The 12,313-nt window shown below is 42.0% G+C and overlaps 1 protein-coding gene across 1 annotated transcript in view; it reads left to right on the top strand.

The window, feature by feature from the left end:
• The window catches only part of OIT3 (oncoprotein induced transcript 3), a 31,524-nt gene extending 19,475 nt beyond the window's left edge, over positions 1-12,049 (top strand). Inside the window, exons 5-9 of the mRNA XM_026504436.4 lie at positions 1,079-1,201; positions 2,892-3,052; positions 4,697-5,112; positions 9,409-9,508; positions 11,352-12,049. Of these exons, the coding sequence (XP_026360221.1) occupies positions 1,079-1,201; positions 2,892-3,052; positions 4,697-5,112; positions 9,409-9,508; positions 11,352-11,525 (974 nt within the window). The 3' untranslated portion in view covers positions 11,526-12,049. The remainder of the gene's footprint in view (positions 1-1,078; positions 1,202-2,891; positions 3,053-4,696; positions 5,113-9,408; positions 9,509-11,351) is intronic.
• The last annotated feature ends 264 nt before the right edge of the window (positions 12,050-12,313 follow it).

Raw genomic sequence — 12,313 nt, 5'->3', positions numbered from 1 at the left:
TTACCCCTAGAACAGGGGCGGCAAACTTTTTCTGTGTAGGCCAAACAGTAGATATTTTAGGCTTTCTGTATCATATGGAATCTGTTGAAACTATTCAAATCTGCCGTGTAGTGAGAAAACCCTCAGAGACAATAGGTGAATGAATGGGTGTGGCTGTGTGCCAGGAAAACTTACAGGGACATGTAGCAGGCCAGAGTTTGATGGCCCTTGACCTAGAAGATAGTGTCTAGAGCCCACAAGTTCATTAATTTTTATCTACTATGAAATCAGGTGGTAGTTTCTTTAGTTTTCAACTGAGTCCTTTTTTCTTGTCCATCTGGTGGAGTTTGCTTTTTGAAAATGCAAAACTGTTTACATTTTTTTTTTGGCGGGGCTTGAACTCATGACCCTGAGATCCAGACCGGAGCTGAGATCAAGAGTTGGACATTTAACTGAGTGAGCCACCCAGGTACCCCCCAAAAATGCAAAACTTTTTGAAAGGAAACTGAAAAACTGACTCAAAAGAAGAATGTCACCAAGAGTTTGGCGGAGTAGACCAAGTGTGCCGTCTAGGCCTCATTTCTATAGTGTGCGTCAGCCCAAGACACATATCCCGGTGTTATTATTACTACAGGTTTGAGGAGAGGGTCTGGCGATCCAACCTACTGGCAATAGCCAACTGATCCATCTAATTAGTCTAGTTGCATTTGTATTCTGTCAGTCCCCTTTATATCAGTAATACTCTATAAAATTTCAAAATGGGTGCATTGAATGCTATAGCAATTAAGAAATGACTTTTGGGTATTCCTCCCCAAAACTGTAGCATAACTGTGAGAAAAACCGACAAATCCAGATTGAGGGACATTCTACAAAATGACCAGCTGAAGAGGTTAGAGACTTGGATGTTGTAAGATTGCTCTTTGTAGCTGTCACATTTAATAAACATTTTTTCATAGGTTTCCCTACATGACTGAGTTAGGCCCCAGTGATACTGCGATGAGTTGAGTGTATTCCCTGATGCCAAGTGCCATCCCAAGAACCAGAATCCTCGGGGAAGAGGCCTGCAAGATCATGTCCTTTTCTTCTGGTTTTATTGCAGACATTGAAGGATGTCACAGTAACAACGGTGGCTGCAGCCACCTTTGCCTCGGGTCCGAGAAAGGCTACCAGTGTGAATGTCCCCGGGGCTTGGTGCTGTCTGAGGATAACCACACGTGCCAAGGTAGTACCTGGATGGGCTCAACCTCTGCTCCCCCACCCCGCCCCACAAGCCTCCCCGCCTTCCTCACTCTAGTGTGTCAAAATTCTCATCTATCGAACACCAGCTCCTTCGGCAGTGTGTATCCCTGCATCTTTCCTCTGGGATCGTTCAAAAGAGAAGCTCTCTAAGAAAATATTACCAAAAAGTTAATTTTCCTTTGCTTTTTAAGAAATTGTGGTTAAAAAAACATATAGCAGAAAATTGACCATCTAAGCCAACTTTAAATGTATGTTTGGTAGCGTTACATATATTCACATTGTGATGCGACAGATTTCCAGAACTTTCTTATCTTGTAAAACTGAAACTCTATATCCATGAAACGATAATTCTCCATTCCTCCCTCCCCACGACGCCTTGGCAACCACTATTCTATTTTCTATTTCTATGAAGTAGACTACTTTAGACACCTCATGTAAATGGGGTCATATGGTATTTGTGTTTTTGTGATTGACTTATTTCACTTAGCATGATATCCACCAGGTTCATCCATGTTATAGCGTATGACAAGATTTCCTTCCTTCAAAAGGCTGAATACTATTCCATTGTATTTATATACCACATTTTCTTCAGCCACTCATCCATTGATAGGCACTTGGGTTACTTCTGCGGTTTAGATATTGGGAATAATGCTATGAACATGGGTGTGCAGATATCTCTTTGAGATCCTACTTTCAATTCTTTTGGATGTATACCCAGAAATGGGATTGCTGGATCATATGGTTTCCTTTGCTTTTTACTTGCAATTTTTCCCCCTAATTTCTATTATTAGTAGTATAACTAATAATTAAGTTTGAAGTCTAAGACATTGGTGGAGTTCCTCTCTTTTCTAAGATAATTGGGTGGTGAAACTAAGCTGAAAGCCTTAAGGAACTGATTTTTCTCCTTACAATTACAATATAAGAATCAACAATCCTCTGAGAACTATTTTCTGGAATATGTCCCGAATCTTAACTCATTCATCTAGCAAATATTTAATGAGCACCTACCTTTGATTTCTTTATACTGTGTCATTGTTATGACATATCCTCACATTTTTTCTGACAGTGCCCATAAATATTCCTTTCACGGTACGTGTAGAACCTGGAAAAGTGAGCACAGGAACACTGAAGAAAAGCAATCCTTTTCATATTAAGTTAAAGTGGAATTTATAGTCAGCATTTATGGTTTACTGAACAATGCAAGGACAATTTGGAACTTTTCCCCAAGTACACTAACATTGTTTTTATTACCTCTGTTTTATGAGACATAATTAATGGCAAAGTCAAAGCAGTGCTGTTATGTAATTTAAGCCTACAGTAAAGCAGTACGTTTTCTGTATTGCCAATAAATTGTGGTTGTGCTAAAAGTTAATCCTTCAGGTGTTTCATATGGAACTATGCTATCCATACTTTGAAATAAATGTTGAGTCAAAACTTGAACAGTATTTCCTCATTCAGAGATCAGTGCGTTTGAGGAGCATTTTTTTACCACAACCTGGGGAGTTAGGAGTCCTGGTTTTATTCACCGACTTGTTTTGAGTCTCTTAGATCTCCTTGAGGATGGAACAAAAGCTCAAGTTGTGTGAGGGTAAAATTATTTCTCCTAGAAGCCTTCCTTATCCTTCTCCCAATTCCCATTTCTCGGTTCTAACAGTACTGCCTTTCTGTCACAGTCCCCGTGTTGTGCAAGTCGAATACCATTGAAGTGAGCATCCCCAGGGACCTGGTTGGCGGTCTGGAGCTCTTCCTGACCAACACCTCCTGCCGAGGAGTGTCCAATGGCACCCATGTCAACATCCTCTTCTCCCTCAAGACCTGTGGCACAGTGGTTGATGTAGGTTCTTCCTGAAGGACACTTGGGGGATGACCAAAAACCAGTTATGGGGGAGGTAGTTGACAGAGGCGTGGCTTGTCATAGATGAGATCTTTCCACATGAAAGAATGCAGCGCAAAAACTCATATGCCATTCATTTAACGCATGTATTATGGAACGTCTGCTGTGGTCCAGGCCCTGTGAGCGCAGGGAGGTGAGCAGAATTCTGCTCTTTCTGTTCTTCGGTAGTCCTCTCTCTCCACTACGAGCAGACATTTTCCCGAGTGCACCAGCATCAGCACCAGCACCGGGAGGCTGGTTGCATCTCCTCTGACCGATTCTTTTACTTGAAGAAAGCAACCGATACAGATGAAGGTTCAGGTGTGAGGTAACAGATGAGGTCAGGTGTTGGACCAGATAGAGGGAAAAGGTTCGTACTTTCATGTAGGAATGTGCACCGGAGCCTGAGGGATATATGCAACAAGAGCCTAACTTGGGGAGCACACACGGTAGGATTAGGATGACAACACACCCACAATATAATCAAGAAACAGGGATGCAGAGGACAGGTGCAGTCACAGTCCAGAAAGGGACAACACTGGAGCAGTCAACACAAGTGGACCTTGAACTGGGGTGGAAGCCTGCATGAGGCTTATCCAGACGGAGAGGAAAAGAAAGGCCATTTCGGATGGGAAACAAGGGAGCCAGTGTCGGGGATGGCAATACTTAAAGCTGCTGCTGAGGGAACGGGCAGTGCGGACTGACTGGCAAGGAATGCATATTGGAAAAGGAAACTGGAAAAGTAGGTGGGGGAGGACTGTGCTTCCAAAGATCTGCCTTGTGTGCGAGGGTGAGGCGTTTGGGCTTGATCCCACAGAGTGAGGTTGCAAGCGCTGTCGTGATGAGATCAGAAGTGTAGAGCCCGTTAGAAAAAAAGAGGACCTGGATCCAGGAGATCAGGGCAGAGGTTCTTGCGACCATTTGATTAAACAAACACTGATTTATTGGATCCAACGAAAAGACAACCAGAGAGCTAATTAGACTTGGGGTGAGACCTGGGAGTGATATCTCAGGAGAAAAGGGTCCCAATTCAGGCAAATTGTGTTTGTTGTGTCTGCGGATAATGGAGTGGAAATGCCCTGGGGTGGGTTGGAGTCGCTGGCACCCAGGGGAACAGACGAGGCTGGAGATAAAGAGCTGAAAGTCATCTGCACAAATGCGGGAGCTGCAGTTCTCTGCCTGTGGATGAGTTCAGCACAAGGTCAGGCCGCAGCCTGACCAGCACGTCTAGGATTCCAGAACAAAAAATAATATACTGAAGCCATTCTTTCCTAAAATACCAGAGCTTTGAATTTGCTGATTCTGCATAGTTCAGGTTTAATGAGTAATACTCCAAAGGAACGTGTGGGTTGACCATGAAGTAGTATATAAAACTCTTAACAGTCAGAACATCTTGCTAAAAAGAGAAGAGATTTTTTTAAAAGGCTTCAGGCTTCAGCAACCAAATCTCTAATTGTTTGGATATAAATAGAAGTGTGGAGAATGTTACAGTCAAGAGTGGGATGCGGTGGGGGCTGGGGTGGGAGGGAGGGATAGGGTGAGGTGGGGAACTCTGGAGAAATAGACATACAATCTTTTTCCTCTCCTGGCCCTGGCCTGGCTCAGGTGGTAAATGACAAGATTGTGGCGAGCAACCTTGTGACAGGTCTACCCAAGCAGACCCCAGGGAGCAGCGGGGACATCATCATCCGAACCAGCAAAGTGCTGATCCCAGTGACCTGCGAGTTTCCACGCCTGTACACCATTTCAGAAGGATATGTTCCCCACCTTCGAAATTCCCCACTGGAAATCATGAGCCGCAGTCACGGGATCTTTCCATTCACTCTGGAGATCTTCAAGGACAATGAGTTTGAAGAGCCTTACCGGGAAGCTTTGCCCACGCTCAAGCTTCGAGACTCCCTCTACTTTGGCATTGAGCCTGTGGTGCACGTGAATGGCTTAGAAAGCCTGGTGGAGAGCTGCTTTGCCACCCCCACCTCCAAGATTGACGAGATCTTGAAGTACTACCTCATCCAGGATGGGTAATTATTCTGCTTACACGATTTATTATCCCCAGTTCACATCCGATTTCTAAGTGCACAAGCATACTCAGTCATTTCCTAAAACAACAGGGCACTTTTGTGAGCTCTTAATTGGTTTGAGAAACTGTTTATTGACATGGGAGGTAAAAACTGGTGAAGGAACGGGGAGTGGAGAATGATTCCAAGGGGTCTACCACAGATGACTGACTAGATGCCATTAACCCGGATGGAGGGCTATAAGTAGAAAAGCAGACTTGAGGTAAAATATTGAATATGATAATTCCAAATAATACTATTGAATTGTAAATGCCCGCAGGATACATGGGAAGAGAAGTTCAGTGGGCAGTTGGAAATGTGTATCAGACCCAGGAACAAGGTCAGGACTAGAGATAAAGGACCAAGAATCATCCTTGTTTCTATTTGAAACATAGGATTGATTAACCTGCTCAAAGAGAGGGTAGAGCATGAGTGTTGGCGGTGGGGGGAGGCTGATAAGTACAAGGGGATAAGGAAGAAAAAGCACCAAATGTAGACTCCTCTTTTAGGAAGCTTGGTAGTTAAGGAGAGGGAAGAAATACTTGGAAGGTTTTAGGAGAAAAAAGATCAAGTAAAATTTGGTTTTTGTTTGCTTGTTTTATACAAAAGAGATTTCCTTATTTCCTAAGGATCCCTGGATTGAGAACTGTGTGTGTCTCATGGGACCATTGGAAGCCTAGCAGTTGTCACACCCATTGTTTACAATCCTGGGAAAATTACACACAAACCCCAGACTCACGTAGAATCTTGTCAGTTTCTTCCTTGTTCTCAGTGTCAGGCGGACATAGCTCAGGTAGGGTCAGGACCTGCAGCTCAGTGAAAGGGAGGTGGTCTAATAGGAGCACCACCTGAGCCATGCCCTTTGCTAATTGGCCTCATGGACTCTGAAATGTCTACTTAGTTTTTATCTACTGGATCTCTCACCACAGGCATCCTCCACCTGCTGCTGTCAATCTCTTGCGCAGTGATGTTCAACCTTGAAGTGCACTGGGATCAACCAAGAGGCTTTTGTAGAAGTAGCAGTACCCCCAGACTTGCTCTCTCTGCTCTACTCTGGCCTAATCCTTGCCCTTATCTTTCACCTAGACAGTGAAAACAGCCTTGTGACAGCCCCCTACATTCCAACTCTCAAATCTCAGCTCCAAGAGTCCCTGGGTAGCCAGTCAAAAAGAAAACAAATGTTAAAAGTTAGAAAAAATATATATCTGTATATACAGTCAGATCCTTACTGAAAACCTTTGATGGCTCTTGATTTCCTTTGGTTGGTAAATTTCACCATTTGCCAGCTGGTGGAAAATGTATCATTCTGAGCTGCTTTGGATGGCCAGTAATAGGTCTCATAGGGGTCTGTAGTTCTTTGGATTTCTTGCCGTCTTAAAATTACCTCCACAAAGTTTTAAAGTGAAAAGTAGAAGTGTCATCTTTTATTTCTTTTTTTCACTCACATACCTAATGCTAAGGAGATTAAGATATGGATTTACTGTTAGGGGGGAATAGATTCGGGTTCCTTTTTTTTTTTTTTTTTAACGGCTTCATTGGAATACCATTCTCATACAATGAGTATACACATTGAAAGTCTACAGTTTGGTAAGTTCTGATGTATACATTCATGAAGCCATCACTACAATCAAGATAGGGAACATTTCTCTCATTCCAAGAGTCTTTTCTTCCCCCTGTATTTACTTTTCGCAAAAATACATGTATAATCATAACTCACTGGAAAAACATGTAATCTACCATCTCAGTAAAGCTTGTAAAGTTTATTTATATATTTGTTATTCAGATGCTCAGTTAAGGACTATAAGCTTTTTATTTTAGACCGTTCTAAGAAGCTATGCTTTTTAATTTCCAGCCCTTAGCACATACAAAATAGCTAAAAAAAAAAAAAAAAAAAAAAAGCTGCAGGAGAAATTAAAATGCTTAAAAGCCAGAGGCAAGAATTCAAAAACACAGCAGTAGAGGTCTATTTAGTAAACAGGCAAATAGCCCCATCTCTGGCATAATAATGGAGAGTACTGGAATGGTGTCTGTGAGACAATTCCTCGAGATAAAATCCAGCACTGAGCTTGGCTCACCATGCCTCACCCTCTGATCTCTGCCCTCTCCAGTTTCTGCTCGCAGCAAAGGGAACTAAGGGCAATTCTCAGACTCTATGTTTTTTACGCCTTCCTTTGCCGCACCTGCTGTTTCCTCTCCCAGAAATCTCCTTTTCTTCCTGCCTAAGTCTCACTGTTCCTTCAAGATTCAGCAGGATTTCTTTCCTCCATGAGCCTTCCTTGATTCCTTCCAGCCTGAGCTAGAAATTTTCCTTCCTTCTCTTTCTTCCTCAATGCCTAGCCTATAGTAAGGGTCATTAAATAGTTGTCAAGTGAACTATTGAATGAACATTTACTATAATAATCTTTTGAGGCAAGTCCAGAGTCCTAAAATAAATATAATACAGTGTGTTTACATTTATAAATGGTCTGATTATTCATTGTCCTCAGCTTAACATTTTAATCAGGCCATTTTCCCCTGGTATTTAACACAGCTCATTCACCTTGCTCCAGTTTTAGTTGGCGTATGCTGGGAGAATGCAAAGTAACTTAATACAAACCTCAGCAAAGTAGAATGAGAAAGTGAATCTCCAGAAAAAGAAACATATTGAATTCCAAAGTGAAATATTGGACAATATTTTGGAATCGATTATTTTGGATTATCCTATACCATCCTTACTTTCTTTTAACACATGAACTTGGAGTTGATGAATTAGCATGGTCTAATCTTAGCAAACACCAAGTCAAGAGCCAGGATTGGTCCTGGGTCCCATATGTAATATATTACCCTATAACAACTCTTCCTGCCTCATTTTCCCTTTTTAAAGCTAAACAATGGTATTTTTTGGTAAAAATAAATTGAAAATGGTGAGGCCCTTAGGTGAAAAGTGCCATTTTGATATCATGTTACTATTTGTGTCCTAGATACAGACTATAAGGTCCTTGACATCACAGACCAGTTATTCATCTTTATACCCTCTGCAGCTCCCAGCAGAGCATGTTGTGTGGATTAGATATGCGATAGGTGTTTATTATAGAACATAATCAAAAGATGGTATAAATTAACTTTAACCTCAGGAAAATGAAAATGAGTACATAAATACAAGAAATAACAGAAACCGCATTATATATTTAGATTCTCTTCAGTTCAGGGGAATACGGTACTGGGGTATTATAAATCACAGTGCCTTCTTTTTAAACAATTTTACTGGATTTTTTTCAACTGCACTGAAACAGCACTTAGCAATGAACTAGAAAGTGGTCTAAAAGCATGTGAAGAAAAGGATCCAGTTTCATAGACTTTTCTTTCTGGTCCCCACTTTTTTTTTTTTTTTTCCTGGCCTGGTAGACCAGAACTATTAGGATACCTAATAGGTATCCACCTGATAGTAAAAGGAAAATACACTTTAAAGTTCCTTTAAAATTCAGAGTGGGAAAGATGATACAAGTGTAATCCCTGGCCTATCAGGAGAAAATGTTCATCAAATACTAAACCCTGGTCTCAAAATTGGGAATCAATAAGACTTCTTTTACCCAGCTAACTCTGGGGTGAGCCTAGGCGTTTCACTTTTAAAAAGTGGACATGAGATGAAAACCCAAAAACCCTATCAAACCACTTCCTAGCATTAAATTTGGAAAAAGAGAAAGTACAGCAATTTGGAGGTGCCTGAACTTTCTCAGTAGCACCAGTTATTCTCTCCGGAACTTAAATCTGTATGCAGCTCTGTGATGTGCAAATTGAGGTTTGCTCACCTTTGAACCCCCTCTGGGGGTTAGTGTGTGTTAGGTGTCCAATACATGTTTATGACATCCAGTTAAAATAAAGCCTTCTCAAACCAATTATCAAGTAGTGAATGCAGAATTCCTGTGACGTATTACAGATGAAAATACAGGCTTCCAGAGCGATCTTCATTTCAAAAGGTATCTTTGAAAGAAATGTGGTTGCTGTTGCTAATGCTTCCATACATTGACATATCGAGAGGTCCTCGTGCCCAGTTTGTGCGTACAGAGAATGAGAGAAGGGACAGACAGTATTCATGACCAGGGCTGAAGATGCCTTTGCAGGGAGGGAATTTCATTTTTCCTTCATTCTCAAAAAGTTTGAGTGCAGCCCAGCCTCCTCCACCCAGTCAGCGTCTCTTTGGACCAAACACATTGGACCGGATTGTTTTTCCACCTCTGTTGAAATGATCAAGTCTTACGTGCTCTCCCGTCCTGCTTTCAGCTGTGTTTCAGATGACTCCGTGAAGCAGTACACGTCCCGGGACCACCTAGCAAAGCACTTCCAGGTCCCTGTCTTCAAGTTTGTGGGCAAAGACCACAAGGTGAGCTGAACACCTTTTACCTTGTAACCCACACCATGCCCCCCCCCCGCCGCCCTCCCACCTCAGCCCCAGACCTGAGCCTCGTTTCTTGGTGAGCCAGTTAGTTGACATTCGCTGTGAGCCTACAGTTAGGATCTGCATTACCTCTATGAAAAACACGGCAGAATTGGCTATCTAGAAGTTTCATACCTTTCATGAATGTCACAATTATCTCCCTCCCTCCCAATAAAACCACTGTTTGTTCAAGGAAAATACTGTATGATCATAATTTTATTTTTTTAAATTTTAAGTTTTATTTTATATAAGTCATTTCTATGCCCAACGTGGGGCTCGAACCCACAACCCTGAGATCAAGACCTGAGCTGAGATCAAAGGTCAGATGCCTAACAGACTGAGCCATTCAGGCACCCCTATATGATCATAATTTTAAACTGCTGTGGGCAGGTATGGTTGAAAAAGCCTGTGTGGTAGTCATATGGCAAAGGATATGGGCAGAAAATTCACAGAAAAGACAAATAGTGAATTGTTCAGTGAAAACAGTACTTAAAATGCCAACTAAAACAATTATAGGGGCGCCTGGGTGGCGCAGTCGTTAACCGTCTGCCTTCGGCTCAGGGCGTGATCCCAGCGTTCTGGGATCGAGCCCCACATCAGGCTCCTCTGCTGGGAGCCTGCTTCTTCCTCTCCCACTCCCCCCTGCTTGTGTTCCCTCTCTCACTGGCTGTCTCTCTCTGTCAGATAAATACAATCTTAAAAAAATAAATAAAATAAAACAATTATAAGACACTATTTTATACATATTATATTTATAAAAATTATAAATCACAATGCTTGCAGAGTTATAGGGAGAAGCATACAGTGGCAGTATAAATGGGTATAGTTTCTGGAAAGTTGTCTGGTAATATGTAGTAATAACCATAAAATCATCAGATTCTTTTGTCTAAAAATTCTGACAGTTTCTCAAAAACAAACAACCAAAAAGAAAAACAAGATGTGTTGGATGTTATAGAGCATTGATTGTTACACAGAGAATGAGAAAAAGCCCCCAAACATCGCTACCCTTTGTCAACTAGTGCAATATTAAGCAGTTATTAAAATGAGAAATATAGAAAAAGGAGATAGGAAAAATCATTTGTCATACCAATTTACATGCATATTGAATATGCTACATTTTTTAAAAATACACATCAGAGGTTATAAGAGGCAAAGATAGTCTGTTAAGGTGGAAAATTTTTTGTTTTTTTCAGTAGAGTTGTTGAAACATTTAAACCAAGGGAAGTTTAAGAGATCAACAATCTTTTCTACGCCACATTTAAGTGAATTCATGTCCTTCCCTGCGACATCACTGTTCTCGAACAACTACTAACCGGGAGGGCTAATCCTGGTCTCCCTCCTCAAGCTGGCAGCGTACTTTGGCAGGTAGCTTAGAGGAAGACGCTTGGACAAAGAACTTGTTATTTTACACAGAAGCGTGTGGGCACCGATGTTTTTCCCAGACTGTGATGTGAAGTGCGAGGATGTTAACGTTATTAGGTGTTCCCTTCTCGAAGGTCTCTCCTGTCCCTGTACGAAGGCAGAAGTTATGCTAGATCACCTGTGTGACTCAGTCTGTTTGCCCACCTGACTAATTTACTAATGTCAATCTGGGCAAGTTCTCTAACCTAAGTCTCCGTTTCCTCATCTGTAAAATGGGGATGACAACATCTACCTCAAAGGGTTGCTGTTTAGATGAAATGAGACACTATATATGAAACATCTGGTGTAGTGTCCGGCTTCCGGAAAGGGCCCCACAGGTGGCAGCTGTCATCGCTGTTTTTGTTAATTATCATTATGGTCTTTCCAGGAAGTGTTTCTGCACTGCCAGGTCCTTGTCTGTGGACGGCTGGACGAGCATTCCCGCTGTGCCCAGGGCTGCCACCGGCGGATGCGGCGTGAGGCAGTGGAAGGAGTGGACGTAGCTGGTCCGCGGAGCCAGATGCTGACAGGCGGCCCGATTGGCATTGACCGGGAAGACTAGGACCACCCAACACCCGACTCCTGGCTCCTGGTTCCACCTCTTTGGAACTTCCCCCTCTGAGAGAACATCAGTCAACACCTCAGAACATGGCACTTCTTTAAACCTCATACTGTGGGTTTAGACAGACTCCCAGAACTGATTCATTCTGATTCTGGCCCCTGGGTTGGGAAAGATCACTTCACTGCTGACTGACCTGACCCACGTGGGGCTTCATCCTCCTGACGTTGAAAGCTACACTGTCCCTTCAGAAAGCAGCTCACCCCATTTCCCACATTTCTTTCCTACAATGAAACACCTAGTGTAGGATGCAATAGGACCATTACAGTCAAAAGTTCGGCATGATATTTCAAACTACGAACTTAAATAGTTGCTTGAAATTATGACTTAAATACCCAATGACTCCTTAAATATGTAAATAATAATGATACCCTGAGATTTCAGTTCAACCACAGAATAGTTATAGGGGATTTGGAAGTTCATCAATGTAAGTATGTACTAAAAATACTTTTTGATTTTTCTCTTGCATGATGTTTTCTTTTGATGTTTTTATATTATCTTAAGTGAAATATTTTCAATTAATAACTATTAACAAATTTATTAACATGCAGGGCACCTGGGTGGCACAGTCAGTTAAGTGTCCAACTCTTGGTTTTAGCTCAGGTTGTGATCTCAGAATCGTGAGATCGAGCCCCGAGTCGGGCTCCATTCAACATGGAGTCTGCTTGAGATTCTCTCTCCCTCTGCCCCTCCTCCCCCCTAAAATAAATAAATCTTTAAAAAAATTTATT

Source organism: Ursus arctos, unplaced genomic scaffold (genome assembly GCF_023065955.2).
Source record: "Ursus arctos isolate Adak ecotype North America unplaced genomic scaffold, UrsArc2.0 scaffold_7, whole genome shotgun sequence".
NCBI classification, from domain to species: domain Eukaryota; kingdom Metazoa; phylum Chordata; class Mammalia; order Carnivora; family Ursidae; genus Ursus; species Ursus arctos.
Note: the sequence above shows the minus strand (reverse complement) of the source record. Positions and strands in the feature narration are given on the sequence as shown.